Source organism: Protopterus annectens, chromosome 9.part0, assembly GCF_019279795.1.
Source record: "Protopterus annectens isolate FY-2018-M chromosome 9.part0, PAN1.0, whole genome shotgun sequence".
Lineage (NCBI taxonomy): Eukaryota > Metazoa > Chordata > Ceratodontiformes > Protopteridae > Protopterus > Protopterus annectens.
The window spans coordinates 413,566,143-413,590,072 of record NC_056743.1 but is presented as its reverse complement, the minus strand read 5'-3'; the positions used below and the strand labels follow the sequence as shown (position 1 = coordinate 413,590,072).

The following is a 23,930-nucleotide window of genomic DNA, read 5'->3' as shown; positions in this document are numbered from 1 at the left end:
ATCTAAGTGATTTTTGGGTCCACATTGGTGAAGATTCTTCCTCCTTGCATCCACTGAAATATGTAAGGCCTTTTTGAGGGGCAACTTTCTACTCTGACCTCTGATTTAAGGATCCTACTCCACCTTGGACCTTACTTTGGTGTTACAAGCTCTGGTTTTGCTCCCTTTGAGCCAGTGGCCACGGTCGATTTGCAATTTTTATCTTGGAAGACTGCCTTCTTGGTGGTTATCACCTCTGCTAAGAGGGTTTCAGAACTTCACACTTTTTCCATAAAACCTCCCTATCTGGTTTTCCATAAGGATAGTCTCTCTCTCTTGGCCCTAATCCCTCCTTTATGCCCAAGGTTGCTTCAAAGGCCAACATTAATTAGATTATTACTGTTCCTGTCTTTTTTTTCCCAATTTCCAAAACAAGGGAGAATACAAATTTCATTTACTTGATGTTGACAGACAGCTGGGTTTTTATTTTGACAGAACAAAGTCTTTCAGTAAAACAGATCAGCGTTTTGTCTGCTTTGCTAATTCCAGACTAGGTAGACCTATCACTAAAATGACTTCAGCTAATTGAATTTCAAAGTGCATTGCACTGGAATACTCCAAACAAGGCATTCCTCTTCCTAATCAGGTGAAAGCACATTCCACTAGATCTGAATCTACCACAGCCTTCTGGTCTATAATGCCCATTGATGACATTTGTTCAGCAGCTGTGGCAGTCTTCTCATACCTTCATTTCCCATTACAGGTTGGACGTCTGTTCCAGGAGTAGGGCGCCCTTTGGCTGTGCAGTGCTTAGGAATATCCTTCCATGAGGGCCACCTGGGGCTAATGTAGCTGAGGACTCTGTTCTGCATGTTGGAGATCAAATGAAGTCAACAACTTCAGATAAAAGTTATGTTCTTAATATAATGTTCCATCTGAGTTGTTGCTTCATTTGTCTTCAACCTATCCCACCCTCCTTTCCTCTTCCTCAGATCCAGGGAGGATCTTGCAGAAGTGACTCACTTCCTTCTCTTTTCTGTTATCCAGGCCCTGAGGTGTTCTGTGGATGGTGTGGATAACTTTGCTGGTGTTTGGTGGTGGAGGTTTATGTCTAGCAGTAAACTCAATCTGAGGGATGGTGGGAGAGTGGGGCATAATGGGTAGGAGAGGAGGAGCTCAGTTTTTTCGGCTCCAAGGCTGGAGTATTCGGTGGAGTTGGATCCGAGGACGGATCTAAAACCCACAGTTTGAAGGCAAATGAAGCAACAACTCAGATGTAATGTTATGGTACGAACATAACTTTTTTTTTTTTTATTCCAGATGGACATTATCATCATTCAAAATAAAATGTGTTTATTCTTGTTTGCAGTATCCACCAGGTATGAAGCAGCAGGTGGTCCTCTTCTTTTCAAAGATCTTGGGACAGATCCAGCAACCAATGCTTAATTACCTCAATGTGCACCGCCCTGTCAAGGTGAGTGTAGACTGTGTTTGCAGAATAATTTTAAAACCTGTGTGAAGGTATGCCAGAGGCAATTGTAAAAGCTTTGTACATTTAAAAATGTTCAAGCTGAAATGCAGAGTAGGAGTATTTACCCAGGTAACGGTCTGCCTTTTAAAGGGGTAGTGGGATTTGTTGTTAATCATTATAGTGAACATATCTAATAACAAAAAAAAAAATTTCAGCATAAGATAACTGTTGCTGAGTATACTGTGCCATGTGTTCTTTATACAGTTGTTTCACAAAATTCAAATTAAACAAATTTACACCTCTGTGTTTACCTTTGCAGATTTATATATTTAATTTTTTAAGATGCAATTTTTTGTAAATAGTTGTATTGATATGCTCAGCATGTATACTTGTGCACCCTTTTTCACCAAGAAGTCTGTGGAGTTATGGTCCTTCAAAATTAATGGGGTGTGATTTTCTTGTCAAGTTTAATGCTCAAAAATAGCTTACTAGACATTAGTAAAGGTCACTTTAAAGTCTGACATCAACCTTTTTAATGTTGATGGGTATGATCAGAGTTTGTATGAAAATTTCTAAACAGGAAGTGAACATAAGGTAGTGGGATACATTGTACTCTTCCTAAGCTCAACTCCTAGTAAGTCGCTGCTGATCGCTTAAAACTACTACTCGCAATCAGAAAGTGTTTTATGCAGTAGAGCAAACCCCATGATGTGGGGGATCTGCTCCAACACCCCTGATCTCTAAATATCATGCCTAGGTCATAGAGATCATTTGTGTAAACTCCAGTTTCTCTCACTCATACAAAAAGGAGCATTCAGGCTGGAACACCTGGAATGTGAGGACAAGAAATGCATCCCTGTTGCTGGCATAATCTTATGTCACACAGCAGGAGCATTTTGGCGAAGTAGAATGTTGAAAGGTTTGTGCTGGAAAGAAATGAAAACTGTAGTTACTGTAATTCTTTCTTCCTGGTAGGGATCAATTGGCAAAAAACAACATATGTGAATTTGGTGATGCAGTTCATAGGTTGCTACTAGGCTATCGGCCCTAAGGCCTATACAAGCCTAGCCATAACAATTCCCTGGCTATTTCTTCCCACAATATTTACTTCCCTGGACCCCAGTCTTGCAGGGCGACTGACGTGATCCCCGGGGTGAATTTTCTATCTCCCATCCAATTGTCAAGGTTCCTTTTGAAGACGGCCAAAGAGGCGCTGTGGTTGACATGTATGGGCAGTCCATTCTAGAGTCTGGGGAGTCTCTGTGTCAGGAACCTATCCCTCCACATGTTTTGTTCATTGTGATGACAAGGTTTAGATCCCTGAAGCGTGTGGCTCTGAGGGATTGGGATTTCTTTAAGTGTAGCATGTCCAACAGCTCTGGGTTTGACATGGCCTTGTATGTTAAGCAGAGATCGCCTCTGAATAGACAATATGCGGCAGAGTATAGCTGGAGTTTTTTTAAACGGTTAGCATAGGGCATCTGCTTTAGTTTGTGAAAATAGCAGCTTTTATAATAAAAAAACACTAATTTTATGAACTGTCTTTGGCATATACAGAAGTTGTTCTGTATTAATTTAGGAGGATTGACAATTTGATTTTTTTTTAAACAATGTTTTAGAAAACAGAAGGTTCCCTGAGGTGTGTATGGGGTGAAATGAGGAGCAGTTTGCAGTATATTGCCATACACATTTTATATTAATAGACCAGTGGTGTAGTGGTTACGGATGTGAAATGTTTTGGCTTATGAAAGTAACCAGAAAGTTTACAAATGCAAAACCATTATTTGTTTCACCTTGTTTTTTTAACATTTTTGTGACATTGATGTGATTATTCCTGGGCCTAAGCATGGTAAAACCAGTATGTTTGTAGGGGTCTAGTTTTCTTGTTCGAAATTACACTTGTTTGAACAAGAGAAGATTGAGACCCATTCTAGCGAAAGTGCACTTACTTTAGCAAGCTACAGTACAGTGGGGACAAGGAAATATACCTGTTCCCCACTGTAGTGTGATTTTGGAATTAGTATATATAAGTAGTGGAGGTGTGGGGGGTGCAGGGGGGGCTTGCCTCCCTGCTAAAATGTGTTTTTGTTTGCTGGACTGGACCGTTGCTGCATATATACTAAGTGCAAGAATGCAGTCTGAGATTGGTAACGTGAGTTTCGCAGAAGTGCACTTTCGGCAAAGTGGGTCTCGATTTTCTCTTGTTCGAACAAGTGTAATTTCGAACAAGAGAAGTAGACCCATTTGCAGATACCTTTTGTATCAAAATACAGCGACATTTGTGAAATAAATTGTTCTAGTTTTAAATTGCAAGTTTTCAGATTAATTCAGCTAAAGCCAATGTTTTAAATTCACTGAAAATTAATGTAGGAGATAGATGTTAGTAGAAAAAAAATGTAAACTAAAGCATCCTAGAGCTGTGAGATTTTACTAATGTGATAAAACCCGTAACGTGTGTTAATAGGAATCTTTTGCAGTAGGTCAGCTGTTGGGATTTCTTCTCTCTCCATCTTCAACCAGACTTTTCTTTTTCTGTTCATCTTCTTGTTTTAGAGGCATGATGTACATCTATTGCCACTGCACACTGTAATGGTATTACTGGGCTGTGAAGACAGTACCTGTCATTTCCTTTCTTCCACTCTCACAGTTTGGCTCTTGATTCTGACTGTCATCATGGAAAATTCCAGCATTTTTTACTTAGAATGCAAGCCATCGAAGTGCTCTTTGACCATTCATCAAGAGCCAATACTTACCCTGGCATTACCTACGCTGAGTAGGCAAAAGAATGATCAAAAACTGCAACATGAGTGTCTGCATTTCAGCCCAGCCAACAGTTGTCATGGTGGTAGTACTTAAGGCCAAGGATAAGGTTCAGCTATGTGGTCCTAGGTTTGTGCCAGAGCACAATGAGAAGGATGTATGTGTGCATGCATGCGTATGCCTGGGGGGGGGTTGCAGAAGTTATACCTTCCTTGCATCAAGTTCACAAGGTTGCCTGCGTCTCTCATGTCATTAGCTCTCCTTCACCTGTTGAGGCATTTGAGCTCAGACCTAGCCTCATTGGATGATGGCTACCTGCTGTGAGCTACACCCCCTCTACCCAGAGAGATGCATCTCGAGTTGTAAGTATCATCCATCCCTTTATCAGGTAAGCAGAGCTTTCTTGTAATTGGCTTGCTTTCACTGAGTGATCTCTTGAATCTCTTGATTGGTGGTCATTGGTTGCAGTCAAGATTTAGGACTCTCCTTCCCAGACCCTCCCCAGGTCCTGTACAGCTTGATGGCCCTCACTGAAGAACATCCGTTGGGGCTTACAGATCAAGCAATTGCTTGATGTTTGCTATAATCTTTTTCCTGAATGTTCAGGAGTTCAGTTTTAGGAATCATTGATTGCTGCCAACTTCTTGTCCCATGTAGGTGTCTTCTTTCCCCAGGGCACACTACTGAACACCATGTGTCCATACCCCATGACCTAACCATTTAATGCATACCTATCATATGCTTTACTTCCCACACATTGGCAAAACTCATACCTGTCCATTGTGGATCTAGTATTAAGAGAAGATCTCATACTGCCTGTCTGTCTGGGTAATGGGCTCAAACGATGAAGAGGCAGTTTTGTCCAAAATGGAAAATGTGTGACCTCCCCCTTCCCATGGCTCCCTTTCAGATGACCTTCTCCTTCCGAGAAACCCTGAATGAACCCTCAGATTCTTGAACTCCCCCATGCCCCCCCCCCTATTTTTGCCCCTGAAGTAGAAATGTCTGAATGAGTCCTCTAGGGAAGAAGAATGTTTTAGGAGTCCTTTTTCAGCCTAGAAGCATCCTCTTACCTTTCCTTCTGCTTCCAGGAAGGTGAATGTACTCTTCAAGCCTTCAGCAAAATGGAGTGAGATCTGTCTGTAGCCTTGCAGACCAACATAGGTCCAGGAAGATCACATCCTCTTTCTCCACCTTGCTGCTTGAAACAGAGTCTAAAGATTTGGACAAGGAGAGTAAGAAGGGGGGAGGGGGTCCCTTTGTCATACTGGGCTTATGTTTCTCAAGAATTTGTCAGGTTCCAGTCCCTCCAAGTGGATCAGACAATGGAAAAGCTTTCAGCCATTCCTGATTTCTGGGGTTAAAACAAATTTGGTTAATGGCTGCCATTTTTAATTTCTCCAACTCTTTTGGGTTTCTAATACCATGACGGGAATGGACCCCATTCCTAAGTCAAAGTATGATTAAAGTTCATGAAATTAGTATTGTTTCACTCTTCGATGTTTGCCAAAAGTGCTCTTCGCAGCACCTGCAATGTGCCCAGTAATGACGACTCCTGCAATCCGTACGGTGCTACATGAATTGGTAACGTATCTAAATACGATTGTAAATTCTTTTTTATAAGACCAGTTGCTCCTACTACTATTGGAACTGTCCTGGGTATCTTTCTTCCACAGCGCTCTCGTTTCTGCCTGCAGATCGAGGTATTTTATGACTTTGTGTCTCTCTGTACACAAGACACTGCAGTCACTAGGTGTGGCGATTTCAATGATCAATGCTACTTTTGTCTTCTTTTCTTGGACCACTATGTCTGGTTTTCTAGCATCTATCTTTTGGACTGTTGGTATTGGGTGATCCCAAGTTATGCAAACTTCATCATTTTCTATGATTCTCTGTGGCTCATGTTTCCAGTGTTTTTCAGCCACTTTGATACTATAATGTTTGCACAATCTCCAGTGTAACAATCTCGCCACATTATTATGCCTTTCAGTATACAGTCCCTCTGCCATTACAGTCACAACCAGCAATAAGGTGTGTGACTGTTTCCAGTTCGGTTCCACAAAACCTACATATGTCTGTTTCTCCCACATGTTCAATGGACTTAGTATACCAGCATGTACGTAGCCCATTATCTTGGGCTGACAATATTAGCCTTTCATTTCTTGATGTAAATTCACCTCTCCTTAACCATTCCTGCATTCGTTCTTGATCAACATGAGACTCTTCCAGAAGTTTTCTATACTTGCAACTATATTTATGTTTTTTCCACATTTCTTGCCTTCTCATCTGGTCCTTCACCTTATATTCTTTCTTTTGTTTGTTAGCACATTCAGTTGCTGCCTGATTTTTATCCACTTCTGGTTTGATTTCCATTCCTGCTTGACGTCGATATGCTTCTGCTAAATTAATCAGCGATGTCATCTTAGATTTATTCTCCTCATATTTCAAAACTTTCAGCACATTTGGATCTTGTGAGGTCAGTAGATATGTGTGGAGTCCCACGATTGCCGATCTATACATGTAATCATTTTCAAGGATACCCTGCCCTCTTTCAGAATGGGGGATATATAATCTTGGTATACACTGATTTTTATAAATCATTTGGTGAGCATGAAGCATCCTTGTTTTAATATCCAATCTATCCAACACTTTTTGGGGCCAATTACTCCAAAACTATAAGTTTTGACAAGAAGAGCAAATTGATTTATAGCTTTGGATCTTGTTCCTAGGTGTCAATGCTGTTTTCAGGATTAATTCGCATTTGTTCATGTTTTATTTCTGGTCCTTCATCAATTCCCAAGTATTTATACACCCCCCTCTTGCTGAAGTTCTTTGATAATCACATTCATGTCTTAAACTGATGTTTTCCTGGTGGTGCAATTTTCCTTTTTTAAAGGTTGCTTTTGCACATTTATCAAGACCAAATGACATTCCAGTATTATCTGAAAAAGTTTTAACAACCTGCAGCTGTGCTTTCAGTTCCTCATCTGATGAGCTATACAATTTTAAATCTTTGACAAAGAGAAGATGAGAAGTCATTAGACTTTGTTGTTTTCTAGAAGCCAAATTATTGCCATGACCTAAGCTGTTAAGTAAACAGCTTAATGAGTTAATGGCAGGGCAAAATAACGGTGACAGGGAGTCGCCCTGGAATATCCCCCTTTGGATTTTTATCCCTGGGATAATAATTTGTCCTTTATCATGGCTTAATTGCAGAGTGGTCTGCCACTGTTTCATGGTTACTGTAGTGTAATCAATCAGTGTAGGATGTACCTTATACATTTTTAAGCACTCTTTTATCCATGAATGTGGGATACTATCAAATGCTTTTTTATAGTCAATCCATGCCATACTTAGATTCTTTCCTTTCTTACAGTTCTCCACTATAACTTTATTTAACAACATATGATCCTTTTGTTCCATATGACTTTCTTTTATTGCCGTTTTGTTCTACTGCCATAGTTGAGTTTTCTTCTAAATGACTATAAACTCTGTCGGTGTCATTCACAGTGTATAGTTTATACGTCGTTGGAAGACAAGTTCTTGGTCTATAATTTTTAGGGTAGCTTTCCGGTTCACTCTTAAGTAAGAGCATTGTTTTTCCTGTTGTTAAACAGTGTGGTGTCTGTTCAGGGTGTGCATATAAATAGTTCTTACTCATAGCTAGATCCCCGTGTAAAGAAGTTAATACTTTAAGCCAAAAGTTAGGTACTGCATCTGGGCCTGGGGTTTTCCAGTTAGAGGCTTTTCTCAACTTTGTTTCAATCTCTCTGGCTGTTACTTCATCCCATTTCATAGCGTGTACCTTTAAACTTCTTATTCTTTCTTTTACTTCTATCCATTTAGCATCTTTGTTGTGTTCCACAGGATCTTCATAGATACTCCTCCGAAATGTATCTACTGCCTCTTTTTCCGGAGGTTTATCAATTCCTTTTACCTTATTTCCCAAGTCTCTATAAAACTTTTTTGGGTCATCAGTAAATTGCTTATTTTGTGCTTTTCCCTTATATGTATCTTTGTATCTTCTGAGTCTTTCCACCTGTTTTTAAATTTTTAGTTCATCTCCAATAGTGCATAATAGATCCTGGTCTGTTCTGATACTGCGCATTGCTTTTATCACATCTATCTTTCTTAATATTTTTGTTGATCTGTTCCCTCTCCTATAATCTTCTAACAATGACACTTCTTGTCTTAGCTGCTTTATAGTTTTCTCTCTTCAATATTTCCATGATGGTATTCGCTTTCACCACCCCCCAACCCTTTTCCCTCGCTACCCTATGTTCCTGTGGTAGAATTTTATCAGTTATTAATTTAGCAGCACAGTAATATATTCTGTTTACTTCTGTTGTATCGCATGGATCTCTATGGATAGTCCTAATTACTGTGTTCATTTGTTTTATCAAGCTTCTGACTTTTGAGGTTTTATTAACCTTCTGCAGTCTATTTCTCTCGTTGATCTTGATATATCTGTCTGTCTATTAAATCAAGCAACTTTTCTCTTAACTCCTTTTCTTCCATACTGAGGGCACATCCCTTGTTTTCCATTTCCTGCGGCATTCTATAGAAAGTTCTATAACATCTTGTGGTACATTTTCTTCAGTTTCATCCTGTGTCATCTGTTGTTTTGTCATATGGAAACTCACTGGCCTATCACTCCTCAACATTGACTGCATCAGAGTTTCAACAGTTTCCTGTTCCTTTCCTTGCTGTCTAGCTTCAAGTGAACTTTTATACTGGTTTCTTGTGGAAGGCTCCAGAATATCTTGATATGGCACCTGACCTGGTTTCCCCTTAATTTGGATAGCCATTGCTCTATCCTGTTTGGTGCTTTCTGCATTTGATTTTCTATACTGAATACTTTTCTTTTTTGTAGCTGTTCCATTACCTCAATTTCTATTTCTTTGACTTCTCCATTACTAATCTCTTTTTATGTTTTTCCTCTTAGTCTTATTTTTGTATTGTAAAGTTTTCCATATCTGGATTCCTTTGCCTGTAGTTTTCTTCAAATATCTTTGGTGCTGCTGTTTTTGTATTAGGTAGTTTTGCTTTCTCCTTTGCATAAATATTACACCATATTAAATCTCTTTTCCTTCCCATGTCCACATTTCTTCTTCACATGCCTCCTGATCTTCTTGCTTTTCCTTATTCTGGGGACTCACTCCATCATGCTGTGATGTAGTCTGTTTTAGGCCTTCTACATTAAATCCTTCACTTCGCAAGCACCCCATAACTTCAACTTCTATTTCTTTAACTTCTACTTTATTAATCGTCTTTTCTACATTAAATCTTTGTGCTTTTAGTCTTTTTATTGTGAAATCTTCCATATCTGGATGCCTTTTCCTGTATTTTTCTTCAAATATCTTTGAAACTGCCTTCTGTATATTAGTTAACTTGGCTTTCTCCTTTGCATAAATATTGCACCATATCAACTTTCTCTTTCTTTCCCGTGTCCATATTTCTTTTTTATATTTTTCAAATGTCTCTAGGTTTTGTTGTTTATATTTTCTCACTTCCTCAGAGGCTTCTTTTTCCGAAGAGATCAAAGTTTCTTGATCTATATGCTGTTTTTCAAAAATCTGTTGTATTAATGAAAGCAAATTTTTATTTGAAGCTTGTGACAGTTTTTCCTGCGGAAGTATTTTTCTTTTCAATAATTTCTCTCTTAATCGTTTTGGATATCTTGTGTCTGGAAATTCTGGGCTTTTTACATAATAGTAACAATACATAATTTCTTTCTTATCCTCAGTAGTCCACTCTGTTGTCTTTATGGCTCTTCTTTGGCCAGTCAGTTTTTGTGGACTACTACTTCCTTCTACAACGGGGGAGGGGAGGCATCCTCCCCCTGAGCCTGGCCTGGCCCCATTGTAGGATTGTTTCCATATTTTGAGGATTCTACACTGTCATTTTTTCCAGTCCTGGCACCAGTGCGCCGACCAGGATTGGGCACTTTTTTAACCTGGGTCTTGTGCACCCAGCTATCTTTTTTATTTTTGATTTACTTCTGTCCATGATATATGCTATATAAATACAGTCTATATATCAGCATCGCCTTGGTGAGATTTTGTGAAAAACAGGGTCCACCTCGCAAAGGTACTCACCAAGACTTGAGGATGAATTCACTTTCAGCACTACTACGTTCCTTTACTTGCTGACTTTTCATCTCTCCATCAGGAGGTTAATGGCTGCTGTAGTGGGTTTTCTTATGAGCTGTTATAGTTGTTCTTAGTGTTTCACTGTTGCAGTCATCACACTTGGGTTATCTGTCTGCAGGTAGCCCTCAGTCAGCCCGAATACCAGAGACTTAGTATTTCTGCGTCAGTTGTTGTCGCTCCAGGACTGATGTCAGGACGTCACGGGGTATAAAAACAGGCAGCCGGCGCCATTACATCAATCTTTCTTGCCAAGGAGCCCGAGCAGAAGCAGTTTGCACGAGTGCTGATCGGCCGCTACCTGAGATGTTCTTCATCTCACATTGCTGCAGTCCTTACTTATGGGTAGTCCGCTGTCCTCGGTCGGCCCGAATACCAAAGTATTAGGCTGACGTCGGTCATGGGCGCCTAGATCTGACATCAGAGCGTCAGGGTATAAAGGTGCATGACCGACGTCATATCCTCAGTCTTTTTTGCCGCTTGGTCCGATGCAGAAGCAGCGTTGCAAGTGCCGTTCGGCGTTCTGAAATTTTTCGGAGTTTCAGACCGATACCAAGTTGGGCTAAGTACCCCATTGGGGAACATTTTTGTTTTTTCTTGCCTCAGTTACTTACCGGATGTCAGAAAAAGTGAATAATTGTATTTCTTGTGGGAAACAGATACCGCATAGGGATTACCACTCGCTTTGTATTCCTTGTTTGGGACCGGAGCACGACGTAGTCGGGTGTCGGTTTTGTGCTAGGTTTAATAAACGCACTATAAAACCGAGGTTAGATTGCGCTAGGTTAGTCTTTGGCAAGAGGTGTAATTATAATATGCCGTCGGATGTTCCGACGCCTGCTTCTACTAAGAAGCGCAAAGACAAATCTTTCAAGCCTAGGCAGGATGATTCGTCCGTTTTGGACGCCGGACCTTTAGAAGCTACAGCTGAACAGGTGGATCCGGCTGAAGTTTCTGTTGAGTCCCAGGCGGAAACTTTGATTTTACAAGATGTGGCCTCTCAGGAGGCAGGTCAGGCTGAAGGGGCCTCTCAGGTTACTATTCTCCCTTCTATGCCTAAGGTGGTTAGACATTCTGCTACTGTTTCTAAGGCTCCTTCTAAGAGCAGGTCTGTTTTGCCTTCCTCTGGTGTCAGTTCTGGTTCTTCAGGGTCTGTGCCTAAAAAGCACATGCTTAAAATGGCAGAGGAGTTGATTACTTTAATTAGAGGTTCTATACCCCCTCCTGATAAGAGGCCCAGGATGGAGCCAGAGTTGGAAAGTTTGGAGCAGGCCTCAGATGATTCAGAGTCTTCTGCTGAAGACATACAAGATTTCCCTCCTTATTCTGATTCTGATGCAGAGGATTCCACTCCTTCTGCTTCTCCTCCAGAGGATTTTTCTTTTTCAGAAACTCTGCATTCCATGAGGGAGCATTTTAAGTGGGAGGGACAGGATTACTCTGATTCATGGAAGAGGCTTAGGGAGTTCTTGTTTTTACCACAGCATAGGCCCTTAGCTATACCTCCGGTTTTGGATGTTGTTTCAGATGTTTTCTCGGAAGCTTCCCTTAATCCAGATTCTGTGCCTCCTGCCCCAGTTAAACCGGACAGGTATTACAGGGTGCCTGAGGCTCATAAATATCTGTATAGGAGTCCTAGGGCGGACCCAGAAACTATTAGTCAGGGGCCTAAGGGTGTTAGAGCCTCTGTTGTTAAGAATCCGGTTCCTCTGGATAAGGAAGCTAGAGCTTTGGATAGATGGGGTAAGAAGGTGTATACCTCTTCTACTTTAGCAATGAGAGCTTTGAACTGCCAGTTTCATATGTTGAAGTATCAGAATTTCCTCCTTTCTCAGCTAAGATCTAAAGTGGATGCTTTGGCAGAGGGCATAGAGTGTAAAGAATTGCAGGATTTAGTGCATGTTTCTGAACAGGTGGGTAAGCACTCTTTGCAATGTGGTTTTGATGCTTTACAGGCTTCTTCTAGGGTAGCTGCCACTGGTTCAGTTATTCGTAGGCACGCCTGGCTTAAGGATCAGAATTTGTCTGAGCATGTTAAGTCTAGAATTCTGGATGCCCCTTTACAGTCTGAAGTTTTGTTTGGTCCTCCTGTGGAGTCAGTCTTAAAGAAAATGGAAGACAAGGCTAAGTCTATGCAGACTGTTAAAGATTTTTGCAGGTACAACCTCCAAAGTTTAGTAGAAATTGGCCTACTAAGGGGTGGACGACCCTTCTTCTGACTCTCAGTCTAGGGGTAGATCTAGGCGTGGTAGGGGCAGAGCTCAGAGTACCTTCAGGCCGAGACAATGGAGTTCGCCTGCTCAATCTGCTGGTGAGGGCAGGGGCCAGTCCTTTCGTAAACAGGCCCAGTGACCTGCATTTTCAGCTGCCAGATTCTTCTTGCCTGGCAGCTCCTTTGGGAGGAAAGTTGGCTCTTTTCAAGCAAAATTGGCATTTAGTCACCCAGGACAAATGGGTATTGGACATTATAAACCGAGGTTACAAGTTCTATTTCCACACCATGCCTCCTTTCAAAGGCATGCCAGGCGCCCTCCTCGGCAAAGGATAGAGGCTCACAAACAAATTTCTTTACTTCTTCAAATAGGAGCTATACAGCCAGTTCCTCTGTCAGAAGTGGGCCAAGGATTTTATTCTCGCCTGTTTCTAGTTCCAAAGAAAGGGAACACGTGGAGACCAATTTTGGATTTATCTATCCTCAACACTTACCTGGACATTCCAAAGTTCAAGATGCTGACTTTACAACAACTTTTACCTCTGTTGGGAAAAGATCACTGGATGGTTACTCTGGATCTCAAAGAGGCTTACCTTCATGTTCCTATCAGGCCCAGTTGTAGGAGGTACCTGCGTTTTCGGACTGGAAATTTACATTATCAGTTCTCTGCATTGCCCTTTGGCTTATCTACTGCGCCCAGAGTGTTCACAAAGGTTCTGGCTCCAGTGATAGCATTTTTCAGACTAAGAGGAATACAGATTTATCCTTATTTGGACGACTGCCTGATTATTGCACAAGAAAAGGACGAACTTCTTCATCATCTACAGTATGTGATGGCAGTGTTAAGATGCCTAGGGTATTCTGTGAACGAAACAAAGTCCAGTCTAGTACCCTCTCAGGACATGTGCTTTCTGGGTGTGAGACTGAATACAGCTTCCCAGATGGCCTTTTTGACCCCGGACAAACAAAGAAGCCTTTCTCTTTATTTCCAGCAAATGTCTCTACGGTCCAGGCTGACTGCAAGGACAGTCCTTCAAGCTTTGGGGTTCATGGCATCTTGTATTCTGGTACTTCCCAATGCCAAATTGCATATGAGGAAGCTTCAATGGTATCTCAAAAATGTGTGGACTCAGCACTGCCAAGATCTAGACACTGTCATTCAGATAATACCTTGCATTCAGAAGGAGTTTTTGTGGTGGGCTCAGGAATGTCACCTAAACAAGGGACTCTCTGTGATCCGGTCAGAGGCGAGTCAGATTCTAACGACAGATGCCTCGGACAAGGCTTGGGGAGCACACCTCGATGGAAAATGGGTGCAAAACACGTGGCCTGTCCAACTCCAGCATTTGCATATCAACTTAAAGGAAATGTTAGCAGTCCAGTTTGCATTGATGGCTTTCAAAGATTTCCTTCACCCACGGCAGGTGTTGATTCAAACAGACAACACTACTGTCATGTGGTACATCAACAAGCAGGGGGGAACCCATTCTTACCCTCTTTGCAGGCAAGCGATGATTCTGTGGGAAACTGCTCTCAATCTACACCTCAATCTTCAGGCAAGGTTTCTACCAGGAGCACAGAACTCCTTAGCAGATGTATTGAGCAGACAAATAGTGGATCCTCACGAGTGGAAATTGGATCCTCATGTATTTCAACAGTTGACAGTGTTATGGGGAACTCCAGACATAGATCTGTTCGCTTCTCCACTAAATTACCAGTTGCCAAAGTTTTGCACAAAGATGTTTCATCACACAGCTTGGAAGGTGGACGCTCTATCATTCCGTTGGAACAATCTGCATGTATATGCCTTCCCACCTCTGCCTCTTCTTTCCAAGGTACTTTTGAAGGCCAGACAAGACAAGCCAACCATGATTTTGATAGCACCGGATTGGCCTCGACAACACTGGTACCCACTACTGAGGAGTTTAGTGCGAGAACCTCCATGGCCTCTGCCTTTGATTCCGCACCTTTTGTCACAAGAGGACAGTCACTTCCTCAATGTCAAGATTCAGTCTCTGCATCTAACAGCCTGGCATATTCTGTTTTAGACTCTGGAGGGTCTCAGCTTCCACAACAAGTTTTGAATGTTATTTTGGAGGCCAGGAGGCCTAGTACCAGGAAAGTTTACGCTGATAAATGGAGGAGATTTTTTTATGTGGAGCAAAGGAAAGGACTTTGATGTCTCCAAACCTGATTTAAGTGTTGCTCTTCAATATCTTACTGAGTTATTGGACAAGGGTTTGTCTTTCTCCTCAATAAAGGTTCATGCTGCAGCCATTTCTGCTCATTATGATTGTGACCCTCCTTTATTCTCCCATCCTTGGTTTAAGCAATTTCTTAGAGGGGCAAAGAATATAAGACCCCCACATAGAGCTCCTACTCCTGCTTGGGATCTCAATTTTGTGTTGGAAAAGCTTACTCTACAACCTTTTGAGCCTGCAGCTACTGCCGAGTTAAAGTATTTGTCATGGAAAACTGCTTTTTTGTTGGCCATTACCTCTGCAAGAAGGGTTTCTGAATTACAGGCCCTCATGGCAGTGGAGCCTTTCCTGATTTTTCATAAGGATAGGGTATCTTTGCGTACTAATCCTTCCTTTATTCCTAAAGTGGTTTCTAGTGTGGCCTTAAATCAAATTATTCATTTGCCTACTTTTTATGCAAACCCCCAAAATAAAGGGGAGAAAATTTTGCATACTTTGGATATTCACAGGCAGTTGCGTTATTATTTGAGCAGAACCAAGGAGTTCAGACAGTCTCAGCAATTGTTTGTTTCTTTTGATTTGGGTTCACAGGGTAAACCTGTTTCAAAACAAACTATTTCTAAATGGATTGGGTTTTGTATTTCTTTCTGTTATTCCCATCATGGTAAGGAGATTCCTGCTGGAATCAGGCCTCATTCCACTAGGGCTACTGCTACTTCTACGGCCTTTCTAAGGGGGTAGCTACAAAAGACATTTTGGAGGCAGCTACTTGGAGTTCAGTGCATACCTTTTCTAAACACTACCACCTTCCTCTTTATTCTAAGTCTAGGGCTGGATTTGCCACTGCAATTTTACAGGGCATTTTAGCGGCCCCTAATGCTTTATGATTTTTACCATCCTCCCTTTCCCGTTGCTTTGGGATTCTACCCATAAGTAAGGACTGCAGCAATGTGAGATGAAGAACATAGTACAGTTTTGTACCTACCATAAATGTAGATGTTCGAAGATCCACATTGCTGCAGTCCAATTTACCCTCCCTCCTTCCCCACTGTAGTTTGACTTGGTGCTATGCTTTAGGTGATGGTTGTTGTTGGGCATGTTTTTGGGAGATATTCGGTTTTTGGCTGTGGCCTTTCTGGTTTGGCCTTCTGACATCTGGGGCAAGAAAAGACTGAGGATATGACGTCGGTCATGCGCCTTTATACCCTGACGCTCTGATGTCAGATCTAGGCGCCCATGACCGACGTCAGCCTAATACTTTGGCATTCGGGCCGACCGAGGACAGCGGACTACCCATAAGTAAGGACTGCAGCAATGTGGATCTTCGAACATCTACATTTATGGTAGGTACAAAACTGTACTTTTTCGTTTCCGAACGGAATCATCCTGAAGTCTTCTAAAGCTAAGTACCCCATTGGGGATCCTTTCTTCTTGCTCTAGCCAATGTCAGAAAAAGTTAACAATTGTCTCGCCTGTGGAAAGCAAATACCACACCGAGATTTCCATTCTTACTGCGTCACCTGTTTAGGCCCAGACCAAAACGTACCTTGCTGTTGGTTTTGTGCTTTGTTCAATGCCCGAACTATTTGTTGTCGGGCCCTTATTGTCATTAAATACTTTTGCTGTCTATCTCCGTATTCCGAAATGACTTCTGTAAGCCATCCGACTACCAATCTTCTGAAAAAACGTAAGGGTAAAGACAGAGACAGACCGCACAGGCTGGTACTCAGTGAGGTGCTTTGGCAGCCCCTGATGCCTGCTTCGATGGATTCGCAGGCTGCTACCAAGACCTGTTCTTTGACTCTTCTTTGACTATGGAACCTGTGGATGTCTCTACCTTGGATGGGTCCGGAGCCGCTGTGCAGGCCTTCTGAGGAAGTTCTTCGCACTACCAATACTCAGCACAAACTGATGACTTCTTTCACATCTTCAGTTCTGACTAAAACTACAGAGTTTCAAAGGCCAAGAGTATGAGCTACACCTAAAAAACAGATGACCCAAACTCAAGCACCTGTTTCCTTGCCACAGTATCAAATGTTTAAAATGGCAGAAGACCTGATTATGCTGATTAGGGGAAGCCACCCTTCTCCTGCTAAGAGAAAGAGACCTGTCCTCCGCAGCTTTAACAGACGGAGTCCGACTCTGAGGTTTCTGAATATGAAGACATGCCTTTATCTGCTTATGAGGATTCAGATGCAGTAGAATCCGTTCCCTCTGCTTCCCCTCCAGAGGATTTTTCTTTTGGTGAAACCCTACATACTTTAAGAGAGCATTTCCACTGGGAACGCCAAGACTATCCTCAATCCAAAAAGAGACTCAGAGAATTTCTAGATTTGCCAAACATAGACCTTTAGCAGTACCTCCAGTTCTGGATGTTGTGGATGATGTCTTTATGGAATCCAGCCTAACTCCTGATACTTTACCCCCTGCTCCAAGAAAACCAGACAGGTACTACAGAGTCCCTGACTCTCACAGATTTCTTTTCAAAACTCCTACTGCTGACCCTAAGGTCATTTCCCAGGGGCCTAAAGGTATAAAAGCAACTACAGCTAAGAATCCCACTCCTTCGGACAGGGATTCCTGAGCTTTAGACAGATGGGGTAAAAAAGTATACACCTCTGCATCTCTTGCCATTAGGGCATTGAATTGCCAGTTTCACATGCTGAAATACCAGCAGCATATTATGGAACTTAAGCAAAAATTAGCTACCTTTACAGACTGTGCAGAAAGTAAAGAATTAACAAGAGCTTATGCATTCTGCAAGCCAAGTCAGCAAGCATATTTTGCAATGTGGTTTTGACACCCTAGAAGCATCTTGCAGGGCAGCAGTCACTGGTTCTGTACTGAGAAGGCATGCTTGGCTTAAGGAGCAGACCTTGCCAGACCATGTCAAATCAAAATTACTAGACGCTCCTTTGAACAAGGGCAATCTGTTTGGCACCAAAGCAGAAGAGGTTATAAAAAGGAGGGAAGAAAAGGCTAAATCTATGCAGACAGTCAAAGATTTCTTGCAAGGGCAGCCTCCTGGATTCAGTAGGCATTGCCCCCTCGAAACATTGGTCCTTTCCAGCTCCCTCAAGGCCATCTCAAACTAGACCCAGGGGAAACAGACCCACCAGACTTCAATCTCAGGGTATACAGAGATCTAAGCAATGGAGTGCCTTCACTTCAAAAACAGGGAGTGCTAAGCCACCCCCTTACGGAAAGAATTCACAATGATTTCTGTTTTCCTGTCCTCACCTCTGCCCAACTGCTTGTGCCCCTAGGAGTAAAATTTGGCCATCATGCAAAAAACTGGACCTCCATCACCAAAGACCGATGGGTCCTCAGCATTGTATTCCAGGGGTACAAATTTTACTTCCACTCACTGCCAACCCCAAAAGGGTTCCCAGACCTTCCTCCATACCAGTGGGTAGAGGCACAAAACCAAATTCAATCCCTGCTCTCCATAAGGGCAATTCAACCTGTTCTGGCAGAACAGATAGGTCAAGGGTTCTATTCCAGATTTTTCTGATACCCAGAAAAGAGGGCACTTGGTGCCGAATCCTAGATCTTTCCACTCTAAACACCTTCCTGGTGGTACCTAAATTCACAATGCTCACCCTTCAGCAGCTTCTTCCTGTGCTTTCCAAAGATGCCTGGTTAGCAACCCTAGACCTAAAGGAAGCCTATCTGCACATCCCTATCAGGGACTCATGCAGGAAATACCTACGTTTCAGGGCAGGATCTATGCATTATCAGTTCTTTGCACTTCCCTTTGGCTTATCCACTGCTCCCAGAGTATTCACAAAATGCCTGGCTCCAGCCATTGCTTATTGCAGACAGAGAAAAATTCAAATTTACCCATACTTGGACAATTGCCTGATTCAGGTAGACAGTCAGGAACAGCTGTTGCAGCACCTGACATTTTCTTTGGAATTCTGGCCGACTGAGGGCAACCTGCCAGCAGATTACCCAAATGTAATGACTGCAACAGTGAAACACGAAGAACATCTGACATTTGTAAAGAGCCTTCTAACCTCCCTGGGGTACACTATCAACGAAAAGAAATCAAAACTAGTCCACAGTCAAAAGATTGTATTCCTGGGAGCAAGCTTGGACACAGCATCCCAGATGGCATTCTTTACTCCAGAAAAACAAGCCTATCTGACAGGCTACTTCACTCAAATGGCCACCAGAACCCAGCTATCTGCAAGGAAAATCCTGCAGGCCCTAGGGTTCATGGTCTCTTGCATCCTAATTCCATACACCAGACTGCATATGAGAAAACTTCAATGGTACTTAAAAAGTCTTTGATGCCAACATTCTCAGGACCTGGAAACCGTTATACCTATCATACCTTGTCTAAGGACAGAGTTCCTTTGGTGGGCAGCAGCATGCAACCACAACAAGGGACTTCCCTTTATTCAACCCCATGCCACCCAGACCCTAACCACAGATGCATCAGACTGTGCCTGTGGCGCACACCTGTCCGACAAGTGCATTCAGGGCCACTGGAGCCCAAGTCAAGCTCATCTGCACATCAACCAAAAAGAGATGCTAGCTGTTCAACACGCTCTGACAGCTTTCAGGTCCCTACTCTCACTAGGACCCCTGCTGATAAAAACAGACAACACCACAGTTATGTGGTGCATGAACAAGCAGGGGGGAACACACTCTTACCCACTCTGCAGGCTAACCATGGCCCTGTGGAACACAGCCTTGGACAAGCAGATTCATCTGCAAACTAAATTCCTGCCAGCCAAACAAAACTCTCTGGCAGACAACTTAAGCAGAAATCTCATAGACCTACATGAGTGGCAATCAGACCCCAGCACCTTCAGTGTTCTAATCCAGAAATAGGGACCTGAGAGGTGAACCTCTTTGCCTCCCCTGCAATCACCAGCTCAGCAAATTCTGCACCAGGACACCGTATACCAGGGCCTGGAAAGTGGATGTCCTATCCCTCCAGTGAGAAAACATCTCAATATATGCATTCCCCCCCTGCCTCGTCTCTCAAGAATATTACTCAAGGTAAGACAGGGCAAACCAAGAGCAATCCTGACTGCCCCAGACTGGCCATGCCAGCACTGTTACCCACTACTGCGCAGCCTGTCACCGGTGCCATTCTGGCACCTACCCCATTTCCCAACCCTCCTCACTCAGCAGGGGGCACAGATCTTGCATCCACAACTGCAAACCATGAATCTTGCAGGCTGGCTTATTCCTTAAATTCTCCCCCAGTGACCAGCCTAAGCAAGCAGGTACTGGACATCATTCTTGAAGCCAGAAGACCCAGTACAAGGAAATCCTATGCTGAGAAGTGGAAAAGGTATTGTTCCTGGACTCAGTCTAAAGGAGAGGACACAGCACTGCCTTCCTTTCCTCTAATCCTGGATTACCTAGCAGATCTACTCCACAGAGGCCTATCCTTTTCCCATTAAGATCCATGCCTCTGCCATTTTGGCTCATTACAACACTGAGCCACCTCTATTCTCTCACCCTCTTATCAAACAGTTCCCAAGAGGGGCAAACAACTTAAGGCCACCAAGGAGAGCACTTGCCCCTGCTTGGGACCTTAACTTTGTATTGGAAAAGGTCACGCTACCCCACTTTGAGCCTGCAGCATCAGCAGAGTTAAAATTCCTCTCTTGGAAAACAGCCTTGCTTCTGACCATCACTTCAGCTAGAAGAGTCTCTGAGCTACAAACACTTATGGATGTGGAACCTTCATTATTTTCCATGCTGACAGGGTTTCCCTCAGGACTAACCTTTCCTTTATGCCTAAAGTGGTGTCCAATGTGGCTTTCAACCAATCTATTCATTTGCCAACCTTCTTCCCTAGTCCTCAAAATAAATGGGAAAGGATACTGCACTCCTTGGACATGCACAGACAGCTCAGATCCTACCTTGATAGGACTAAGCCCTTCAGGAAGTCTGACCAGTTACTAGTCAGCTTTGCACCAGGGGCAGAGGGCAAGGCCATTTCAAAACGAACAATCTTGAAATGGATAGCACATTGCATCCATTTCTGCTTCAAGCACCATGGGAATCCAACCCCTCAGGGAATCAGAACACATTCCACTAGGGCAACTTCTACCTCTACAACATTCCTCAGGGAAGTCCCTACTAGGGACATCCTTGAAGCTGCTACCTGGAGTTCTGTACACACCTTCACCAAGCATTACCACTACCTATCTTTTCCAAATCCAGAGCGGGTTTTGCAACAGCAGTCCTGTAGGGTGTACTAGCCAGCCCCAACTCTTCTTGACTGTCTCCACCCTTTCTTCAGCTTTGGGAATCAACCAAAGTGTAATGACTACAACAGTGAAACACGAAGAACATAGTACAGTTGTGTACACTTACCATAAATATAGATGTTTGAGTGTATTCACTGTTGCAGTCCTGGTTTCTCTCCCTCAAGCCCCCTTGTTTCCCTCTCTCTCCTCTCTGTGCCTATTACTCACCCCCTTCAGGGGTGTTGGTATTTACTTTTTACTGGTGGTGTTTCCCCCACCATAAATTAGCTCCCTGTTGGGGGGCTCCTGACATTTGGGGCAAGGACTCTAGAATAGATTGCCCATACATGTCAAGCAGAGTGCCTCTTTGGACCTCTTCAAGAGGAACTTTGACGATTGGATGGGAGAAAGGAAATTCACCCCAGGGATCACGTCAGTCGCCCTGCTAGACAGGGGTCCAGGAAAGTAAATAATGTGGGAAGAAATAGCCAGGGAATTGTTATGGCTAGGCTTGTATAGGCCCTAGGGCTGATAGCCTAGTACCAACCTATGAACCTATGTAATGGTGCCGGCTGCCTGTTTTTATACCCCTGACGTCAGTGCTGGAGTGACAGCAACCGATGCAGAAATATTAAGTCTCTGGTATTCGGGCCGACTGCCGACTGAGGGCTACCTGCAGGCAGATGACTCAAGTGTGATGACTGCAACAGTGACTACACTCAAACATCTACATTTATGGTAAGTGTACACAACTGTACTTTTTGTATACTGTGGTTAAGTTAGTAGACTCCTGTGTATGCCTGTACAGGATCACATGACTCAGGCTTTTTTAAGATGAGCTCATACTGGCCATCTTGGTAAAAAATCCTTTAGGCGAGTGTACAAGGTTTTGGAGAAGAGCATCAGAGGAGGAGATTGATCCTTAGCACTGTGAGGGCCTCTGTGACTGCCATAGCATCTTGGCTTGTATTAACCCCAGTCATGTCCCAAGGGGGAAGAAGAAGAAATCTTTTCCAGGCAGTGATGCCACCCCAGGCTGTGCCAGTCATTTCCCCCAGTATCCCTGGTCAAACAGTTGGTGTCCTGAATACTGCCCTGGATTGTGTGTGAAGGTGATCACATTATGAGATCATTCTGGCTTGAAGAACTATTATAGGGGAGTAGTGTCTTCTTTGAAGGATCTCAGCTGTGTTTGGAGTTCCTTCAGGTGGCTGTCAGTGGCCACCACTTTCAGTACAGAATGCTGCTTTATTAGTCTTTTCTTTGCTGTAAGAGTGTTTACCAAGGTGCTAACTATAGTGGGAAGAGGCCTTTTAGGAGAAAAATCTCTGTGTATCCTTATCTGGATGGCTGTCGCATTGTGGCACCTTCAAGGAACTCTGGGTATTGTCCTTGGCTTGATGTTGTAGTTGCTTCATGCCCAGAAGGTCTTAATAAACTAGTGACAGTCTTCTCTGAACCCATCCTACAGGATTGCCTTTTTAGGGCATGGCTGGACAGTGGTGACTAGCTGTTATCCCTATGTGTAGAAAGGCTTCAGAAGGCTACAACTTTGACCGGGATTGATGGAGCCGTGATCTTCACAGTGCTATCTGTGCACCTGAGGATGCTTATGTTGCAGTAGTCTGTAATACGTAAGTTGCTGCAGAGTCACCATGTGCATATGGGATAGTCTTCTTCTGGTGTCAGTCTGTTGTCCACCAGACTTTGGAGCAGTTGACTTCTCACACCACTGAGTATTGTGGATCTTCTGTTCCAGCATCAGGACCCATCACGGTTTCTGATAACTGATGATTCTGTAATGAAGTAGGGAACCCTCCCTGTCTTTTTAGTTATTTGGTTGAAATGAAACCCTAGAAGAGGGGTGTTTGTATCACTCATTGAGAGCCCTCTGGCAGTAATTGCTACTTTGAGTGCTTAAGAGCTTCACCTGAGGACATAGCATCTGTTGTCTGATATGACAACCATTCCATCTTGTGATACCCTAAATAAACAGGGTATCCCAGACTCCTTTGGATAGTAGCAGTGCAGGCCTGGCTATGGGCTGTAGGAGGCCTCTCCTACACAACTATTTGTATCACTGAGACATGAGTGTGTCTGTGGACACCTTGAGAGACACTCCTCTGGTCTCCTCCCTGTGCTGAGGATTTAGAAGTCCCATCTCTTTGGGCTGCTGAGAGTGGAAAATCCCAGAGACTTACCTGTTTACTACCATAGAGTTCATTTGCCTTCTTGGAAGCAGAGGCAGAAGTGGTCCTCCCCTGCTCTGTTTAATTCAGCTGGCAAAGTGCATTTGATGTTAGACACTTTCCTCTTTTCTTGGTTAGGAAGGTACTGTAATCCCTGCCAGTGCTGCTTCTGATGCTGTGCCTGATATCACAATTCAACAAAGCAGTACTAGACTTTATCCTAGCTGTCTCCTTGTGGATGAATAATGTGTAGTTTCAGGCTGTCTGGTTCCTAGCATTACAGGAGACCATCCTGTTCAAGCCATTGAAGCCTCTCGACGCTCAGGCGAAAACTAACATCATGTCAGGATTTGGCCGCTGGTTCAGATTGTTTAATCCTACTTGACCTTTTTTTGGGAGCTTCAGAGGTGATTGAAGCTGCACGGTGCTCCTCCATGCCAAGAGATAGTATCCAAGCATCCCACAGAGTCAGCATCCAGAAATGTATATACCAGATATGTATGCTGAAATAGGAGAGGTTAAAGATAGGAAGGAATTCTCCAATCCCCATAGGAAGTAGAATTAGTTGGTAGCTTCATTTTTAAAGAGGAACAGTCTGCATGGCTTACTTCAGGAGTCCCCGGATGGCACTATTTCATAGATAAGACCTAGTAGTTAAGATACTGAATGGCACCATTTCTTAGGTAGGACCTTGTAGTTAATTTTAAGATTGTGAGTTTCATCATCTCTTGGGATGGACCTTGTAGTTTAC

The 23,930-nt window shown here is 43.1% G+C and overlaps 1 protein-coding gene across 3 annotated transcripts in view; it reads left to right on the top strand.

Moving 5' to 3' along the window:
* FHIP2B (FHF complex subunit HOOK interacting protein 2B) overlaps nucleotides 1-23,930 on the top strand; it is a 1,026,346-nt gene that overhangs the window by 228,032 nt on the left and 774,384 nt on the right. For all 3 annotated transcript variants that reach the window (XM_044082952.1, XM_044082953.1, XM_044082954.1), the window contains one exon: nucleotides 1,349-1,453. In XM_044082952.1, the coding sequence (XP_043938887.1) occupies nucleotides 1,349-1,453 (105 nt within the window). The remainder of the gene's footprint in view (nucleotides 1-1,348; nucleotides 1,454-23,930) is intronic.